The sequence below is a fragment of the Mastomys coucha genome, unplaced genomic scaffold, assembly GCF_008632895.1.
Source record: "Mastomys coucha isolate ucsf_1 unplaced genomic scaffold, UCSF_Mcou_1 pScaffold9, whole genome shotgun sequence".
NCBI lineage: Eukaryota > Metazoa > Chordata > Mammalia > Rodentia > Muridae > Mastomys > Mastomys coucha.
In genome coordinates, this window is record NW_022196915.1 from 53712092 (window position 1) to 53733854 (window position 21763).

Consider the following 21763-nt stretch of genomic DNA (forward strand, 5'->3'; position numbering starts at 1 on the left):
AAACAAAACAAAACAAAAAACCCATTACAGATATTAAGGTGAGCACACCCTAATTCTAGGACAATAGTGTCAAAAGGCTGTTTTCTACCCGCCACAGGTTAACCACTGGCCACAAACTGAACACCTAAAATACTATAATCAAAGGGAAATTCACTCACTCAACTCATTCATTCACTCCAGAGTTTTGCTATATAAACCAGGATTGCCTCAACCTTGTGATTCTCCAACACCAGCCTACCTGCTGCTGGAATACAGGTATGCAATGGATGGGATTAACAGCTCACTCTTTTGTTCACTCACTCACTTTTCAGCTTTTAGAATGGGTCTGTTGGCTATTTTCATGAACTGCACGACTAAAAAACCCAAGCCCTGTCCATTTTACACCTTACATAAGTCAGCACTTCTAAGATTGCATCCCATTAGAATAGAGGGTGTGGTGTCTAGAACCTTAGGTGGAGGTTTTGGGAATAACAGCAGCATTACTGCAAACTTAGGTATCTTATGTATTTGATCTTTATTTCACCACCTCAACTACAGTCTACTTAATAAATTTAACTGTGAATAGCCACATGGCCAGATAGGAAGAGATAGTGACAATCCAGATACAGGAGGCATTCCGGACTCAGACAGACAACCAGAAAGGAACCGCCTCCATCAAAACGTAATTTAGACAGCAAATATACAAAACAAAGAAAGTAATCTCAAAACAAGAATGAAAACCAACTCACGTATGGAGGCAGGCCCATGTACTGTAGAAATGAAACTTGCAAAGCCAGAAGGTCTCAATTCAGAAAGATTATGAATGCTAACCACGACAACTACATCCAGCAAAGCAATCTCTCATAATGGTAGAAGAACAAAATTTTCCATGAATAAAATGGACTATATAAGCCAGGCGGTGTCACACGCCTTTCATCTTAGCACTCCAGAAATGGAGGCAGAGGCAGGCAGACAGAGGCCAGCCTGGTCTACAACCCTGTCTCAAAACAAAAACAACAACAAAAGACTAAAGCAATGTATGACCACCAGGAAGTCAGCTTTGCAGAAGATATCTAAGGAAGAGAAAAGCAAACTCATCTACAAGGCCATAAGAAGAATAAATCACACTAGAGTAATAGTTAAGACGAGACAAAGAAGAGAACACCAAACACTACAAAAGCAACAAAATAGCAGAAGCAGAGAAACCCTGTCTCAAAACAAGCATCTCCCAACTGGGGACTGAGAGACAGACAGCTCAGCAGCACGTGTCTAAGCCTGACAACCAAAGTTCCACTTCCTAAATCACCATGGTGGAAGGAAAAGAACTCACTCCACATGTGCACATGTACAAATATACACACTCAGAAACATACTTGATAGTTTGAATAAAAATGGCCCCCATAAGCCAATGGTAGAGTGGGTGTGGCCTCGTTAGAGAAAGCATGGCTCAGTCTCTTCTGGCTGTCTGCCTTTCCAGATATAGAACTCTCAGCACCGTGTCTGCCTGCATGCTGACATGCTTCCCATCATGACAATAATGAACTAAACCCTGAAACTGTAAGCCAACCTCAATTAAATACTTTCCTTTATACAAGTTGCCATGGTCATGGTGTCTCTTCACAGCAAAATGACAGACAGATAGACAGACAGACAGAAGTCTCCCAACCAAAATTAGTCTAGAGTTACATGGATTCACTGGAGAGTATTACTAGACCTTCAAAGAACACCAATGCTTTTCCAAAAGGATTCCATAAAATAGTAAAGAAATACCAAAATCTTTTTATTACTATTACCTTCACATCGACACCAAAGATTTAAGAACAATATATCCAGACCTTGTTGAACTCAGAAAACAATCCTAAAAAAAACAAACAAAAAACAAAACAACAACAAAACCCTGAATTCAAGAACACAAAGAGATCATCAAGTTGGCTTCATCCAGAAATGCAGAAATGGATGGTAAATCAAATGTTGTGAATTACACAAATGGACTATAGGACAGAAATCACATGGCCATCAAAATAGATGCAGAACTGGCTTTTGACAAATTTCAACATCCTTTCATGTTAAAGTCCTGAAGACAACTAGAATAGAAAGAATGTACTTTAACAAAATAAGGGGCATATTAGACAAACTTATAGCCAACATTAAAAGGGTAAACCTCAAAGCATTTACAATAAAACCAGGACTAAGACAAGGGGGTTTCCACTTTTCACTCCTATTCAATACAGTGATGTAATTCTTAGCTAGAGCAGAAAGAGAACCAGAGGCTCAGTGGGTCAGAGCACTGGCTACTTTTCTGAAGGACCCAAGGTCAATAAATACCCAGCTCTAACTCTGGTTTCAAGAGATCTAACGCCCTCTTCTGGGTGCACAGGCATACATTCAGGCAAACCATAAACAACAACAAAAAAAAGGAACCAAATAAAAGGAATACAAACAAGACAGGAAGAAGTCAAATATTTCTATTTGCAGACTATATGACTCTATACCTGCGACCCAAAAGACCACCAGAAAGCTCTCAGATCTGATAAACATTTCTCGTGTAAAATAACATATCAGTAATAAGTATCTGGAGAAAATTAATAAATATATTGTTATATAAATAAAATATAATAAATAATATAATTAATACTAAATAAATAATAAATATATTATTATATAAATAAAAATAATCAGGGAAGTGACCCCCACTCAACTGCTTAACACCAAGATAAAAAAGCTTTCCAGAATCTGCTACTTTGTAAAAATAAATTTTTGTATAAAATAATTTTTGGTATAAAGCCTTTATACCAAAATTTAAAACAATGGGTTTGAAGGATGCCTGGTTGGACAATGCTGCACCCAGAAGGTATAGGTTATGAAATGAAAATTTCAGTCCATGGACTGGGATAACCTCCCTACAAATCATTAGTCAGAGAGGCCCCAGAAGCACCCAAAACAACACAGGCTATTGTTATTGCATTTGGCTATCTACCATAACTAGATAGAAAGATCCTACTGACAAAACACCAGACCAATTGTAGGACAAAGAACTGAATCTGGAACTAATGGAGAAACTTCCCTACTGGCTAGCTTCCATACAGGAAAGGTATTACACAGGCTGCTTGGGAAATAAAGACATCAGCGTTCTTAAACAGCTTTCAACCTTGCCTGCTACAACACCAACCTTAACAAGAAAGACATACTCACATAACCACAATGGAATGGCTGTTACAGAGGTACAACTACTAAGTTGTTGAATTTGAGGTTTGTGCCACAGAAGGTAATTCATGTGTGGAGCTATAAACTTGGCCACAGGTCCATGGCTAAGAATGTCATAGGCTGAAGGTGGAAGGGGCAGTCCTGCTATGTTATTTTGCTAAATGTTCATGCTACCAAACTGCCTTCTAAATATTTATGTTTAGGCCCATAGATTAATTAAGCTCTCTACTTGGGTCAGGGAAGCTTCTTTTTGCAGTGGATAGCAGTTTATAATACAGGAAGACTAGCAACTGATCAAAGCACTAAGAATTAAGCCACTATGAGTGTTTCGCCCTAAGTATGCTAACTTACCACCCCTACCCACTTCAATAAACATCCCAGAAAGGGTGGAAAGAATGTACAAGCTAGAAGTTGAGAAGGATGCTGTGAAATGTCTTTCTGGACAAATTAAGCCATAGCGCCAGTGAATCCACAGCAAAAAGTGGTTACCTGCATAAGACTTAAACAAGGATCAAGCCAGTCAGCATTTCAGCATGGATGGAGAAAGGACTTAATGAGGTTCCGTCCCTAGCTGAAGACCTACTGGCAGTTGGTGAAGATTTGGGGGAAAGGAATCATTTTTCTTTCAGGATGTGGCCAGTAGTAGGTCCGGTGGATGGCCCCACACCCATGTATATATATGGGCAGCACTAACTGGACTGTGTGTGGGCTTATAAAAGAAGGAAGGAGAGGAGACAGACAGGAAGGGTTAGGATGTGAGGTAGAAATAAATGTTAAGTGAAAATTGCAAAGAACAAAAAATACTGGTTAAAAAGAAAGAAACCAGCAACTATAGTGGTGCATACCTTTAATCCCAGCACTGAGAATACAGAGGTAAGAGGATCTTTGTGAGTTTGAAGCCAGCCAGGTCTATAGCTAGGTCAGATGGAGTGAAAGACAAGAATGTCTCAAATCCCAGCAACCACATGGTGGCTCACAACCATCTGTAATGAGATCTGATGCCCTCTTCTCTCTTCTGATGCATCTGAAGACAGCTATAGTGTACTTACATACAATAAATAAATAAATTTAAAAAAGAAAAAGAAAAGAAAAGCAAACCAGTCACAGCAACTGCTCATCTCAACTGAACACCCATGCAAACCACAAAACCCATTACAAACCAGAAGGTAGCCTAAACCCTTCTAAAACCTGTACTGTTATCATCAAAAACACAACTTTCAGATATTTCTTTTGTTCTCAAAAGTTGTTTTAAATTGTAAAACCAAATGAGGAAGATGGGTGATCTACTTTAGGACATACTATAAGGGTTTATTGACCATATCTCGGAAAAATCTCTTTACTTTCATGCCTCAATTTCCTATTAAAATAAGCAATATACCCTTGTTATGGAACTTTCTCCAAGATTTAACCTAAAAATTAGGAAAAAGATTCTTGTAGCTACTTTACCTTTTCCAGGAACACCCTTTCATCAATATAGGTGTGACTCCCTCAGACCTTGTGCACACACTTATTAACCAATCACTGAGATACCCAAAGTTACCCTCTAATACACAGTTTACAGTATGCAAGATTAATTAGCAGAAAACATTAATTAATATCAACCACATGAAGGTTTGAGGGAAAATCATCACTGTTACTTAACCAATAACTTAAAAACATTTTACATATACTAAGCGATTCTCAAAATAATGCATACAAAACAGATGAAAGAATTCTTTTCATATCATGGCATGATTACCAAAAGTTACCCATTCTGCTCATTTTTCCTCAAACAGTACTTATTTAAAATAACATTTTGAATCTTTGGGGAGATTTCAGAAAGTAAGAAACTACTTTCTTTTCTTTAAGAACATTATTTGTTTCTCTCTATTGGGGGTGTGTCACAGCCCCCATAAGGAATCTAGATGACCCTGTAGGTATCTGTCATCTCCTTTGACCTCAAGTCCTAACTAAGGATCAAGCTATAGGCCATCAGGCTTGGCTGAAGGACTTTTATCCACCAAGGTGTCTCACCATCCCGAGACTATTCTCTGATATGAATTGCTGGGCTTATTATTTTCTGACATACTTACAACTGTTTAAACAATTTCCCGTTGTCACTACCACAGCACTATCACTTTTTGCTACCAAGTACTATCACTGGTCCTTTTAGAAATATTCCAGAGTGCTTTGACAACTGCTAAAACTCATATAAAAGCAACTATTTGCCTCATTTATCCTAAATTCCCATCCTTTTTGCATCTGATTTGACTTTAATAACAAATTAACACATACAGAAAGTGGAAATTACTTCATCCACATGCAAAATATTTCCAAGTTAGCTTTTAGTTGACAACTTTCGTTTTAAAATAGCAGTGACCTCAGCAAGGAATGAGAACTACACCCCCCACTTCCTAGAATGGAAAGCCTTGTATGCACTACCCTTTGCCTGAGAGATTAAGCACAGTAATTGAAATTATTTTTGAATTTTCTCTCTAGCCAGTTGTAGTGGCATATACTAGTAATCCCAGGATTTGGAAAGCAGAGCCAGACGACCCAAATTCAAATTCTCTGCCAAATTTGCTGCTCGCCTAGACTATATGACATAATACTGTCTCCAAATAAGTAAACAAGCAAATGAATTAATGAAAGAAAAAAAGAAAGAAAGGAATAAAGGAAGAAAGAATAATGTCCACATTTGGGGGGAATCTAATACATAGGTAGCAGAAAAAGAAAGAAAAGATATACCAAAAGTTCTAGAGATTGAGTATATATATATTTCTAACTTAATATTTTTATTTGTAAAGAAAGGAAATAAGTCCCATTTCACTTTAAAAAAAAAAAAGATAATTATGGTCAAGTTTCTACCTGTTTGAAACTAGAACAAATGGGCTGGGGATGTGGCTCAGCTGCACACTGCTTGCCTAGCACGCATAAAGTCCATCCCCAGTAAAAATAAAACCCAGCATGATGCTATAGGTACAAAATCCTATCACTTCAGAAGTGGAGAAGGCAAGGTCATCAGAAGTTCAAAGCCATCCTTGGCTACATATAAGTTCTAGGCCAGTCCGAGATATCTGACACCCTGGCTCAAAACAAATCCAGAAACAAAAAACGAATACAGCCTCCCTTCCCACCAGATCACGCTTTGTCAAAGGCTTGAGTCTTATTTTTCTTACTTTCTTCCAACCAAAAGATTAAGTTAAAGGAGACATATTTAGTGTTTGTGCATCTTCTATTCAGAAACTATTAATCATTTCTTTTAAAATTAAATTACCTACCTCACTGGGGTGTTGTGAGGATTAATTCATTAGTGTTTCTAAAGCACTTTGAGATCCTCAGGTCAAAGGCGCTATAGAAGTGCAAAGTAGTAGTATTATTACTAGATTCTTTGCTTATTTAAGGAATTTTACAATCCTTTAAAACCTTACCCTGTGTTTTGATTTAGACATTTGTAAAATCCTGCAATTTATCAACATTAAATTCTTTGAGAATGTTACAGACAGACAGGGACAGATGTTTCAAAGCCAATTGTCTTAAAGGTTACATCTTGACATAAAATGACTGGAGCAGGCTTGGAAATATCCAGTATGACAAACTGTGTCCATACAAAATTCTTATAAGAAATCCTGTCAATCAGATTTACAAGTGTGCATAAATTATAAGAAAAACAAAACTGAAATGCACTTAACTATAGACTCTGTATTTAAATTTTTCATTCTTAAGAGGAAAGGGAACAGTATCAAAAAAAAACTTTATTTTAAAAGCTAGCACTGCATTGATCATTAATTACATTCACATAGGTGCAAGCACAACACAAACATTTAAGGGTAGTAATAGTTTTGTATGAACTGATCGTATAGTGATTTGGCTGATTTTCTTCCACTCAACCTTACCCTCAATTACACAGAGCAGCTAAGCCTTGAGAGGTCAACTTATTACTGAGGGTAAAGGCTTCAAATCTGGCTAAGTCTTGGATTAATCAACGACTTCCTACCCTCTTCTCTAATCAAAGGTTTTTACAATTAAAATGGGGTTTCAAATAAAAGCAACAAAGGTACACACACACACACACACACACACACACACACACACACACACGCAGAGCTAAGAGAAACCATAAGCTAGCTTCAGACAAACATTTACTCAGGGTTCAACACTAAAGCTGAATTTGTCCAGCACAACCTCCAGTCTCAAGATCCAAAGGAAAAGGAGACATTCAACTGTCAGTACTTACCTCCTGCTCTTGTTGAAAGATGACCACTCTCCCACCTTTATCTCCTGTGGCTAGTAATTCTCCAGAGTGATTAAACTCTACTGTAGAAATTATATCTGCTGTATAATTGAAACAAAAACAAAAAGACATCAGTTTTTGACCCTCAACTCACTAAGGATGTTCCTAACAACATTCTAGATCTATGCACATCAGAAACAAAGAGATCTAAAGTCTTTCTGTAAAACATTTTCATTTGGGAGAGAGGATCCCCCAAATAACTAAATCAAAACCATTCAACCAATCAGGAAGATAATAATAAATGCCAGGTTTGTAAATATTTCACTTAATTTGTGAATGAAAAAAGAAATCAACCACCTGGATTTTCTATTGTTTGGATTTTTTTTTTTAAAGATTTATTTATTATTATACATAAGTACACTGTAGCTGTCTTCAGATGTGCCAGAAGAGGGCGTCAGATCTCATTATGGGTGGTTGTGAGCCACCATGTGGTTGCTGGTACTTGAACTCAGGACCTTTGGAAGAGCAGTCAGTGCTCTTACCCACTGAGCCGTCTTGCCAGCCCAATGGATTTTTTTTTTTGTTTTTTGTTTTTTGTTTTTTGAGACAGGGTTTCTCTGTATAGCTCTGGCTGTCCTGGAACTCATTCTGTAGACCAGGTTGGCTTCGAACTCAGAAATCCACCTGTCTCTGCCTCCCAAGTGCTGGGATTAAAGGCGTGCACCACCATCGCCCGGGTTATTGTTTGGGTTTATTATAACCATGTATATGTGTGACTTATAAAGGGGTGAACAGGAAAACGGTCCATGTGGAAGTCAGAGGGCAAGTTTGTAGAATGGGTTCTTTCCTTCCATCTTCACATAGTTTTCAGGCTTGCACTACAAACACTTTAACCACTGAACCATCTTAAAAGCCCAGTTGGTGGGTTGTTTGGAAAAGTGGTCTCTTGTAACCTGGGCTACTCTTGAACTCCTCGTAACTTATTTTCCTTCCTGGACGCCCTGAAGTATTTTATAACACCACCAAACAATAATTATTTTATTTATTTTCTAACAATACTGTTTATTGGTTTAGTTTTCCAAGACAAGGACTAGCTGAGTAGCTCAAGTAGGCCTCAAACTTGCTATTCTTACCCCCTCAGCCTCTTGAATACTGGAGTTAAAGACATATGCTTCCATACCTGGCTTTATTTACATACTTTTAATAAGCATGATGATACTGACATTTTTGGTTTTGTTTGCTGGAAGGGTTACTCTAGATCCAACTCTGAAGGAAGACTCAAGTATGCTAAGCAAGAGCTCACCTCTGCTGCTAGGCTTGTTTATACAAACTCAAAGCCTTCAAAATTAGGGCAGAAAGAAACCAATGTAGTGGTGCAGGCCAGTGGGAGGCAGGGGCGAGAGGATCAGGATCAGCCTTTGCTACATGAGACCCTGTCTCAAAAACAAACAAAAACCAATAACAAAACCCTAAGACAGATATTATAGAAGAGGGAACATTTTTAATAAGAATAATTTCAGATAGAATTCTAACAGTCATAAATCTAAATTGTATTCTTAAAAGTCAGTAACATATACACTCTTGAGTACAAAGAAAATAGTTCATTATGACAAACAAGCTGAAAACAGAATTGTGTCATGAAAGCTACCAAATTGGGAACACTTTTTATATTTAAGTAACTATTCTATATTTTATAAAAGCAATAGCAGTGACACTGGGATCAGAATCATTATACTAAATGTGACATATCGCCCAGTTCAAAACATTATGTTCTCATAAATAAGAAATGCCAAAGACTAAGATACCCTTTTAAAGGAAAAGGAATCCTTCTAAGGACAATAAAAATGTTATTTTACAATCAAGACTGTCTTACTAATCTTAGAACATTCTAATATGGTTAGTGAAAAAGGAATCCCCCATCCCCAAACACTTACCAACTTAACACTCAGCAAATTTTAAACACACAGATTATAAAATATGCAACAAAAGCAAAGACTTTAAAAGGCTTCATCAGGGCTGGAGAAATGGCTCAGTAGTTAAGAGCATTGACTGCTCTTCCAGAGGTCCTGAGTTCAAATCGCAGCAACCACATGGTGGCTCACAACCATCTGTAATGGGGTCCGATGCCCTCTTCTGGACTGTCTGAAGACAGCTACAGTGTACTCATAAAAATATAATAAATAAATCTTTAAAAAAAATCTAAAAGGTTTCATCAGTTCTTACACCAATTCAAATTGAGTTTATAATGGATTCATTCTATGAATATAATATTTCCTTTTTAAACTGTTACCTTCCAGGCTTGCCCTTTGCAAGTGAAATAATCACTTCTTTTGGTGGGTGTGACTGACAGCAGCATTAGTGGCCTATTTTTACCTTGCCTGTTCTTCTCATCTACTTTTTGAAAGTCCTTTGTGTGGCATAATAAAAAGATAAGATGACAGATAGCCAAGAATCCCAAACTTTAACACTCAATTTAAAACTCAAAGGAAAACATCTGCTTGTGGCCTACAAAAACTGTAATGGCTAGTGACAAACACTGCATGTCAAGGGACCAAATTCTCAGCCCTATCATTTTCTCCGAAATTCAACTCTGAGACGTGAGACAATGCAGTTATTCACCGGTTCTATAGTTTTAAATGAGAATAACGTTTCAAAGAAGTAATTTGAAAGAAACCAACCGGTACAGATATGCAAGATTTCTGAAATTGAAAGTTGAACATGTGTTAAATATCCATAAACAAGAGATGTGAACTGTACTTGTAGTCACAAGTTGAAAACTATGGCCTCTTTATAAGCATCTTCCTGGAGCCCAGTACTAACAACTAAAAACTAAAGGTTAATTTACTAGCTGTTTAGTAAATTTGGTAGTGTGTCAGAGATGGTCTGACAACCTTAGTTCTTGTATAAAAATGACTCCAAGCACATTAATGGACACAGATATATGAAACTACAAGGTACCAATTGAGCATTAAATATATCTACTTCCTATTCATAGCACCAACTGTGTTGTTTTTCATTGTCCATGTATAAAGAAACAATGGAAAACTCTAAATATCAAGTTTGTTTGGGGAAGGTGCTATATACTGTCAAGAATCAAGACCAAGATTCAAATTTAGCAGTCATATGGTTTCAGGAGCAGCATAGGATTCTGTAAATCATGGAATGAAGGTAAAGGAATACTGCCTAAGTATTCAACCTGCTGCTTCCCTTACACCCCGGCAAAGTCCCTGTACTCAACAAAGCACCTAGAACCAAACAATTTTATACCTTAGTAATGACTGAGCAGTAACTAATACTTAACACAGCACCCACTACATTAAAAGGTACCAAGGGTACTGAGTGATTGTGTAAACAATTGTGTAAACAACACATTCTAAATTCCACCTCTATAAGAAAGATAGGTAATATATTCATAAGGAGTTAATGTTTGAAAATAGACACACATTCACAAAACTACCGAGGAGTTAAGACAGATAGCTCATGAGTCAAATGCCTATCTAGATGGGTTCTAGGTGAGAAATACCATCTCAAAAAAAAGGTAGAGTGGCAAAAGCAAGTATTGAGGTCAGCCTGGTCTACATAGGGAGTCCTAGGCTTCAGAGTTATACAATTACCCTGTTAAAAATAATAAATAATTCCAGGTGGTGGTAGCACACACCTTTAACCCCAGCACTTAGAAGACAGAGGCATGAGAATCTTTATGAATTCAAGGACAGCCTGCTCTATAGAGTAAGTACCAGGACAGTCAGAGCTATACAGAGAAATCCTGCCTCAAAAACCAAAGTATAATAGTAATGCCAAAGGAGAACTGTAAAAAAAAAAAAAAAAAAAAAAAATCTTAGCACATAAAGACCAAATAAATGTGTAGAGATGCTTCCTCATGTTACACTTAGGACTGACTGTAGCTCAGAGGCAGACCACATTTTTAATAGTACACAGAAGCCCATTTCAGTCCCAGAACCAACAGGTACATGAATACAAGTAAAAGGAAGGTGACTCAACTTGGATAAATTGAAGATGACTCAACTTGGATAAATTGCTGAAGTGTGTCTAGCCATCTGGGTTGTAGGGTCCTGCAAGCTGTACTTCAAAATACAAAAGGCCAAGCTCATGCTGAGCCACGTTCCCAGCTGTTATACATCTTTAATTGTACCCTTAAATCTCATAAACGTCAAGGGAAGATAATTCTTAATCCTACTTCTGAGAACTAGTGTTATTTTAGTAACTTAGCAGAGGGTATTGTGTGACTGAACATCTCAATACCAAAGGCGGGTCTGTATCAGAAAGGTGCCATCACACCAGTTTTCTAATAGTTACAAAGCAGTTTAATACTCTAAGGACAATATCCAGAAACTGAAAACAAATTACCAGAGCTTAGACAGGTAAGATATGAAAGCTATTACCATATCATTTCCATGGGAGCACCAGAATACTCTTATATACTACTCAAATAACTAAATGAGAAAGAAAGCAAAAGGCAGTAATCTGCTGACAGAGCAGTCATTACTCAACGTACTGTATAGGCACATAACACTGCAAACGCACAGGGGGGCTGTGCAAGACTTCAGCACTGTGATAGTGAATCTTCAGTGTCAACCTGACCAAAGTTGTTAGGAAGCATTCCTCTTCATGCCTTCTGTTTGGGGAGTAGTTTAGCTGAGGAGGAAGACCCACGGGTGGCAACCATCTCAGGGGTTGTGGTCTCAAGCTGAATAAAACCAGGGGAGGGGCAATGCAGACTTTTGATTCCTGATTGTGGAACACAAGATTAATGGCTGCCATTGCCTTCCCTGGCACGAGACTATACATCTCAAACCGTAAGCCAAGCTTTTTATCATCCCTAAGCTGTTTTTTGTCAGCTTCAAGAAAAGTAATACAAATACACTCTTATCATGTTGACTAAGCAATCTCACTGACTACTTACTTACCCAAGTAAAACAGAAACTACAAAACCAGATACCCAGACATGAAATGCCACAGAAAGAAGGGATAACTACTGATATAAGCAATAGCAGGATACAGCTCAAGATGCCCTGGGCTAAGTAAATAAAGCTTAATGCAAACAGTACAAGAGGATGAAACAAGAGACCACTAGTAGTTGATTGCTTGGGTCGAGGATGACATGCATACTACAGAGGGCTGGGGCTCCTGGAGCAACTCAACTGCTTGGTGTACCAGTTGTAGTAATGACTGTGACTGGTTTTCACAAAGCTTACAGCACTGTAAAATCAAAGGAGTCAAGTTTACCATGTGAAAATAAGTTTGTTACAGAAAGTAATCAAATCCAGACACTGGAATCCTATTCTAGGCATTCTGTAATCCTAATCTGATATTTCACTTACTTGTTATCATGCTTTCTGCCTTCAAGGGTATACCTAAGACATATAGTGTATTAGCCAGGGTTTCTATTCCTGCACAACATCATGACCAAGAAACAAGTTGGGGAGGAAAGGGTTTATTTGGCTTACTTCCACATGGCTGTTCATCACCAAAGGAAGTCAGGACTGGAACTCAAGCAGGTCAGGAAGCAGGAGCTGATGCAGAGGCCATGGAGGGATGCTCTTTACTGGCTTGCTTCTCCTGGCTTGCTCAGCCTGCTCTCTTATAGAGCCCAAGACCTCCAGCCCAGGGATGGCACCACCCACAAGGGGCCCTACCCCCTTGATCACTAATTGAGAAAATGCCCCACAGCTGGACCTCATGGAGGCACTTCCCCAACTGAAGCTCCCTTCTGTGATAACTCCAGCCTGTGTCAAGTTGACATACAAAACTAGCCAGTACATATAGTATTCTGCAAGTATTACCAGTCATTCAAATTTCATTCATAACTTTACATCACTGATGTTTAAAATAATGGATTCAAATGCTCACTATCATCTGCGTCCCTAAAGAGCTACAAGAGAACTAGCTAGCTAGCTGTCATATCTTCAAGCTGCCAGTCAGAGTGTGTGTGTGTGAGTGTGTGTGTGTGTGTGTGTGTGTGCGCGCGCGCGTGCGCGTGCGCCTGTCTGTCTGTCTGTGTCTCCCCGCCTCCTTCTGTCCTGGAAAGCTTCCTCCTTTCCTTCATCAATCTCAACAATGCCCTGCAAATTACTAACCACTAGGGGATGAAAAAGACTAAGGATGGTGGTCCCAGCTCTGCTCTACCAATAGGCAGTGGATTCTGTGTTCAGGATTGGATTTGTCTTTCAACATAGCATATGCTTTGACACATTTAACAGATATTTCAACCTATCTAGCAGGAACAAGAGTATAATGGCTGGAGAAAATACTATTGTATTAGGAAACTTCTAATACAGAAAATTAAAGGCTTGAAAGGGCCATACATCTGCAAACACTACCCAATTTTTCCTAGGACCATGGCTTTCTGTTAGAAAACCTGGAGTTCATAAACTACACTGACCTAGGGTCTTCCAAGAACAAGACCACAATGTTCCATACACCACAGTCCATTTCTCACATAGTTACACTTGAGGACCATGTAGCCAGAACACGAACCCCCTGGAGACAAACTACATGCAAAGTACCACAGGCTTTCCCTCACTTTTCTACAGAACAGCCTGCTGTTACTTAACTGTAAAGAGTAACATAGACTAACAGGTGTTTCACTTTTCAAACATTTAACAAAAACTTCATAAAGCTGATAGAGACCAAGACTCTTCCAGAAACTTTCCCCCAGCTTTAGATCTAAGAAAGGTCACACAGATGGTACAGAGTCCCGCAGACACCTCATCTAGTGGCACTACTGTCACACCTCACACTGCTATTGTGTATTTGTCACAGATAAGAAAGCAGCTTGGCACATTTCAAATGAACTTGATAGTTCTGTTCCTCAGTTTCCTCCTTGTGCCTTTTCCATTCCAAAACTTCATCCAGATCACCCTACTACTGTCTCGTTACTTCCCTTGGCCTAGAGTTTCTCAGGCTGCCTTGTCTTTGATGAACTTGAGAGTCCTGGGCAGTAGACAGTGGGAAATCCCTCAATCTGAGACTATGGAATGCATTTTTTTAATGGTAATACTGCAACTGTGGGTTCCTGACAGGAAAATCACAAATGTTAGCATGCCATTTATGTCACAGTATTACTATGCTACATCATCCTTTGTGGTCAGAGTGGAAATGTCTGTGATTTACTAATGATAAATTCTCTGTTCATCTAAGGTTTTTCCTATAGAAAGTTACTCCTAAGCCCCCACATTGTGCTTAGGAAGGTGTAGCCTAAATTCAAGGGGGTTGGAAGAAGCTTAAAGCTCTTTGTTAAAAAATTTAAATCTACCCAATTATTCTACATCTAGCCATTAAAAGCCTTCAGGGTTGACTTTGGATCTATTTGGCATGCTTTCACCATCCATATCTCCCCATACTTTAAAGAAAAAAAGAAGGCAATGCTAGCACTTAAGAAAATGAAAGTGGGAACTGTAACTCAGCTGCTAGACTGCTGGCCTAGCATGAATGAAATCTTGGATTTGATATCCAATACCACATAAAGTGAACATGAAGAAGACATTTGACCTCAACTAGTGGTCTCCCCACAGACCTTTGCACATACATACACAAACATATATACGTGTCTCACTCTCACAAACACACACACACACACACACACACACACACACACGCACACACACGCACACACACACATCCATGCATTAGCATAAAATTAACATTTCATTTTATAGCTGCACACTTTTAAATAACTGAATCCACACAAGTTCTGTAAAGAGGAACAGACAAAAATAAAAGGATGAACCACAATAAAAGCTATAAAACAATGCACCTAAGAACATCTGACCACTGCTAACATTTTTGTCCTGGAACAAACTGTTCAGTAGTCAGCTAGGCTCTGAAGCTTAGGCAGGCCAGTGTCAGCTTGTTCACATGTTTAATTAGGCATAACATATTTAATTAGGCACAAGCCTATACCTTGGCTCATCATCTTGTTAATCTTCCTGTACTTGTTCTTTCTAGATGCTGGAGAAGTGGACAGCAGGTAAACATACTTTCTGTTTTGCTGTTCGTTTTACAAGGTCCATTCAAGACTCAAAGCTTGTTACATACTTAAATTCAAATTAAAAGACATGATCCATTTTCACCATCTTTTCTTTGGCCCCGCAAAGCTATTTAGATATGACTAACCCATATTTTTTCAGAAAGACTCATTTCTCCATACTATAAGGGAATGCTCAGACAGGGGTGAAACTTAGCACTTGTGAGGCTAACACACAGGGGAGGATAATGCATTCATAAAGCAGTAACTTCTTTCTTAAAACAGACCTGGTTCTTCCCCTAACTTTAGGAGGCTCTTTTTAGACTGTTGTCCTCTAGAGGGAGCTCAAAGTCCTCAATAGTTTTCCCAAGGTCAAGCCTCTAAACCCACACAGATCTGGTTGTTGGAGAAACATCCACTGAGCCATGCAAAATAGGTTCAACTTAATGTTGTCCTTTGGAAACCTCTTCCCTTCAAAACTAACCCCCGACAAACAGGCCACACCATTTCTTTCTTTCCCCCACTTCACAGACTTCCCACTTGGCATTAACTAGACCATTCATTCCTCTTTTACCTGAGAGGCAGAGGGAAGACAGTGGTGGTAAGCACCCGGAGGCAAATGTGTGTTCAGAGAAACACAGGCCAGTGTGTTCTCACTGTCTTCATGACAGAGCACAGACAGAATGAGATGGTTGGCATATATTTTTTAAAGATTTATTTATTATTATATATAAGTACACTGTAGCTGTCTTCAGACACACCAGAAGAGGATGTCAGGTCTCATTATGGGAGGTTGTGAGCCACCATGTGGTTGCTGGGATTTGAACTCAGGACCCTCAGAAGAGCAGTCAGTGCTCTTACTTGCTGAGCCATCTCACCAGCCCATACTTTTTTTAAGATAAAGCTGTTTTTGTCTTCCTAGGTTCTACTCAGGAAACCACTTCAAGGGCTGAGATTCTTCATCTACAATATCTCAGGACCACATTAGCACAGCACAGGCACAAAAAAACAGACAAAAAGTATGATTGTCTGATTCCTACTTGGCCATTCACTCCCCTCTGGGAGGCTCTTTAATCCCAGCATTAAAGAGACAAAGGCCGGCAGGCAAACATGAGTTCAAGGACAACCTGCTCTACCTAGAGGTATTTCTAGCCCAGCCAGGGTTACACAGGTAGACCCTTTATAAACAGCAAAATAAAACAAAATAATAATTGTCCCTAGGGTGTTAAGGTCAACACAACCTTGGCCTTTGTTTTCCAAACAGTCTACTTTAGTTCACTGAAGTCTGAGCCTACAGCCCAAGCAAGTAACAGTATCACAACTGCCTTGCTCTGTTGCTTCTTCACACACTGAGAGCGCAGGCCTGTGTCACGGCTTGTCATGGTCAGGATTCCAACTGTCTTGTGACTAAAATATCACGCCAAATTTAATGTGATTCCCAACTAAACTACAGAGAAATCTCACGGAACAAAATGTCCATGGCTTTCCTCAACCCAACTTATGAAAAGGACTATGGTTTTTTTATAAGCTCAACAGACCACTGGCAGTCCATGCTCAGAGAAAACCTACATTGTAATGTTCTCATGAGAATTGGGGTCCAAAAACTCTTTCCCAGAGATGTGATCTGGAACCAGTCTCCCTTAATAAATTGTTCCTGGATAATCTGGTATCATGTTTGGATAAATACAATGCAATTAACTGAGTATCCCCCTGCAACAAAGAGAAACAGCTGCTAATACATAGGCTCCAAGGTATGATTTAACAGGCAAACCTCAAGGTGGAAATTGTCTTGGTTTTGTTTTTTGTTTTTTGTTTTATTTTATTTTATTTTATTTCCCGAGACAGGATTTCTCTGTGTAGCCCTGGCTGTCCTGGAACTCACTCTGTAGACCAGGCTGGCCTTGAACTCAGAAATCCACCTGCCTCTGCCTCCCAAGTGCTGGAATCAAAGGTGCACGCCGCCACGGCCCAGCGGAAATTGTTTTATGAGTTACAAGGAGAGTGTTATAAACTGACTATCCTAAACCCAAAGTTATGACACTATTGTCACTGGATATCCAATAATGTTTAACTGGTTCATAACTAGTTCTACAAATCAAATTATTCCAATTGCTTGATCCAAACCAGGAGTGATGGCTCATACCTTAATCTTAGCATCAAAAATGGGTACTGCAAGTTTGGAGCCAGCCCAATCTACATAGCAAACCCCAGTCTAGCAAGGGTTACTACTGAGTGACACCCAGTCTGAAATCATCAGTAATACTGATAATGGTGATAAAACATTTCTTCTGGTGTCTATGCAAACAAGCCACACTCTACATCTATGGGTATCTTAGTCACCAACCAAGGATGTTTCTTACTTTCACTTTTGAGATAGGGTCTTTGTGTGTGGTCCTGGCTGACTGGAAACTGACTATGTGGACCAGACTGGCATCATACACAAGAAACTTGCCTGCCTGTTTCTGCTGGAATTAAAGCTCATATGCCACCACATCTGGCAGTTTTTATGTTTTTAAATGTTTGAAAACTAAAATATTACATGGCACTAAAAACACACAAAGAGGTTTTTAATTTTGAAATTAAAAAACAAAAGAAAGGTCTTTTAAGGCTGAATAGATAGATGGCTCTAAGGACCCACAACCATGCCTAACTCCAGTTCCAAAGGATCCAACACTCACTTCTGATTTCCACGAACACCTGAATGCAGGTGATGCACATATATACACTTAGCAGACACACAAAATATTTTTTCCTACTAAGCAGAAATGTTGCATGTCTTTAATCCCAGACAGCCAGGGCTACACAGAGAAACTCTACCTCAAAAAACAAAAGAAAAAAAGTTATTTTCAAAGTAAGTTCTTTTTAACTCAGAATTGGTTTCTACTGACATGTCTGTATGTATAAAAGTTTTACAGACTACGACCGTCATACCCATGCTATAAGAATCAGGACACACCATACTGTCCATTTGTTTTGACAGTCATTCTTAATTAAAATTTGATTTCTCATAAGTTATAAACACATAAGAAATTTAGATAAAAAGACTAAAGAGATTTTTAGATTATGTTATAAAAATTTTACAGGCCTTATTCTAATATCCAAAGACAAAACACTGAGTTTTAACTAACAACAGCCCAGTCAGCTTGTGCCCTGTTAGCTGCAACACGGAAGACTGGGAATCAGAAAGGAAAGCAGATAGGAGACCAAAGCAGAGGTGCTTCAGAAATGCTAGTAAGCAACCCTGTAGTCTGAGCCAGTGCAATGCACTAGCATTTAATCCCCACCACAAACAGGTAAACTTGTTTACATTAATACACAGGCTTAACAGATGAAGAACCTAAAGCCAAGAGGCCAAGAGGGCAGGTATGAACAACTCTTCAATCAAACATGTGCATAAAGATAAACATCAAGAAAAATGTTTAGGTCTTCCCCCTGGCTCAGTGGACCTCATCACTAATAGGCAGATATGTGCCTCAGAACCTCCATTTAACATCTAAAGAGCAAATAAAATGGTAAAGAAGAAAGGCCCATTGGATAACTAACCCAAAAGACTACATCACCAATTTCCTCACAAATTCTTAATCAAAAGGAACACCTTACATTCCTCTATAGAAATAGCAATTCCTATTAAGCATGCCGTGGTGGTAACCTACACCCCCAACACTTAAGATAGGTGGAGGCAGTGGATCAAGAGTTTAAAGCCATCATTTTCTGTAAAGGATGTTCTAGGCTAGCCTGAGACACTCAAGAGCCAAACAAACAAAAGAGGGAAAGGCAATTTCAGTGAATTCTTTCTACTTGTATCTTTTAAAAAATTCCTTTTCCTCTTAATTTTGGTAGGTAAAACATCAGGTAGTAATTTCCTGGCCTGGTCTGCAGCTATATTTAAAATTCAATTCCTTGTCTCAATTATACTTCCCAAAGTGTGATTTTTCAAGTGATGATAACTCTGTGAATGTGATCTTACTAAACAAGGGATGAGAAAGGTCAGAGCTGGTTGGTAGCAGAACAATGTATTCCGAAGGCAGCCCTGCCAGAAACATGGTTGGATGGATGGACGGACTGACTGACCAAAGAGTAGTGACAAGCTGTAGAAACAAACCCTGCAGGAGAAAAGAAAAGCTGTAGTCCATCTGCATATCTTGGACTGGACATTTGAACAGAATGTTGTACAGGCAGCTAAACAGATGTGGCAGGAGTTTACAGAAGGCACTCAAAGTCTTGTGTACATTTCAAGGTGATTTCCTTGTGGTATGGGCCACGAGCCTTGAGGCTTTCCTATCCTTGGCAGCCGAGCAGGAACTACATGAAGAGATGGCTAGACTGGGGGGCTGCTGGTGAGGTGGGATGTTTTTCCAGAAGCTAAGCAGACAGTGTTTTAGAAAAGCAGTAGTGAACAACTGCATTTAAAAGAACTTAAGAAGATATGAACAATGAGGGCTGTAATTTAATCTTAGGCTTGGTGACATGGAGATTTTCTGTGTAACTCCACTAGATTAATGTCTTCAAAGTAAAAATGATTGTTTCCGATGGCCTTCTTTGTTTGGCTGTCAGGTGAAAAGATGCTCCAGAGGGAAACTATGTAGATGTCAGCTACAGACTCACTCCCACGTCTGCTGAAGACATCATTTATTCCTGGATGCTGGCCTGAGATACCAGTTCTCTGCCACATGGATTCCAGAAAAGTTCACAAATCATGGTAGCTGGTCTTGAAAATGAAAGATGATGAAAGGGAGCAGCCCAGACCTTTTTGGTAGCCTCATCTATAAGTGTATGTCATCACTTCTGTCATGCTTGTACAAGGAGCCAGTTGCTAGGTCTGTCATACTCAAGGGAGAAACTTATACAAAGACCAGAACACCAGAGGACAGTATCCATGGAAGCCATTTACAGGGTGCCTACTACAATCCTTGGTCAGCACAGAAAAACGGTGAGAACTGGCAATGCTACAAGCAAGCTAAAGAGGGAAGCCTAGAGCAGTTTCATCTTTGAGCTTCAAGATTAAGATTCTCTCCTCCAGCCCTAGCTCCCTGCCTCATCCAACTTCCAGCGTGCACAGGCTTATTTATATGTTGCTGTTATTTAAGAGGTAGGAACTTGCAGGAACTACCTCACAGGACCTATGAGGCAGACATTCTACCATTTAGTTATAGCCCCAGATCACAAGCTATTTGATTTTTTTTTCCCTTGGTTTTTTGAAACAGGGTTTCTCTGTATAGCCCTAGCTGTCCTGGAATTCACTCTGGAGACCAGGCTAGCCTAGAACTCAGAAATCCACCTGTCTCTGCCTCCCAAGTGCTGGGATTAAAGGTGTGCACCACCACCGCCTGGCAGCTATTTGATTTTTAATCTCTGCTTCAAAATGCAAAATACTCATTAATCTAACCACCCATCCTATAGACCACAGCATTTCTACTTAGGTCAATCAATACAGGTTTCTTCTCTTACTCTCCAGGGGGCTCTCAACCCTGTAAACAAACACTAAAGCAGTCAGCAATGTCATCTTTCCCAGCTACTACTGCGTACCTGCCAAGTGTTTCTCACAGCTTAGTCAGGGCACTCTTCCAGGGTTTCCAAGGATACTGAACTCTCCCTATTATGCTTGTTGGACATTTCAGAGTGTGTGTTTGTTTTAACACATGGTTTTAGATCACCATTCACTACAAGTCAATAATGCTATTTGCTTAAATAAGGTACACTCTTTCAAAGCCTGTTTTGATAAAAAGTGATAGGAAATGTGTATTAGTTTTCCTACCTAGTCTAATTCTACTTTTTTTTTTAAGCCTGGCTAATTCTACTCTTGAACAAAACAACATTTTCACCTACATCAGTAATTCCCAGGATATTTTCTTCTACGGAAATTTTACTAACTGCTGAATTCTAAAACTTCAGTGTCACCAAACTCAATTCAAAACACAAGTTTAGGCCAGGTGTGGTAGCACAGATGTATATAAGCCTAGTATCAATGGTCTAAGGGAGAATTACAAATTACAAGCAGCCCAGACCACATAAACTGTCGAAAAAACTTAGCTTACTACTATTTTCTGAGACATATTTTATTATATATTTTATTATATATTATATATTTCTGATATATTTTATTATATAGCCCTGGCTGGCCTGGTACTCACTATTTCATCATATAGCCAACAATAGCCTTGAACTTTGGAGAAATCCTACTGTTTCCACCTCTTAGGTACTAAGTTTTATTGCTGTTTTTTAGTTTTAAAAAAATTTGAGAGCCGGGCGGTGGTGGCGCACGCCTTTAATCCCAGCACCTGGGAGGCAGATTTCTGAGTTCGAGGCCAGACTGGTCTACAGAGTGAGTTCCAGGACAGCCAAGGCTACACGGAGAAACCCTGTCTCGGAAAACAAAAAAA

At 39.1% G+C, this 21763-nt stretch overlaps 1 protein-coding gene across 5 annotated transcripts in view; it reads right to left on the reverse strand.

Moving 5' to 3' along the window:
* Positions 1–21763, reverse strand: part of Ppp2r2a (protein phosphatase 2 regulatory subunit Balpha) — a 71744-nt gene that overhangs the window by 16289 nt on the left and 33692 nt on the right. For all 5 annotated transcript variants that reach the window (XM_031362929.1, XM_031362930.1, XM_031362933.1 and 2 more), the window contains one exon: positions 7400–7497. In XM_031362929.1, coding sequence (XP_031218789.1) covers positions 7400–7497 — 98 coding nt within the window. The remainder of the gene's footprint in view (positions 1–7399; positions 7498–21763) is intronic.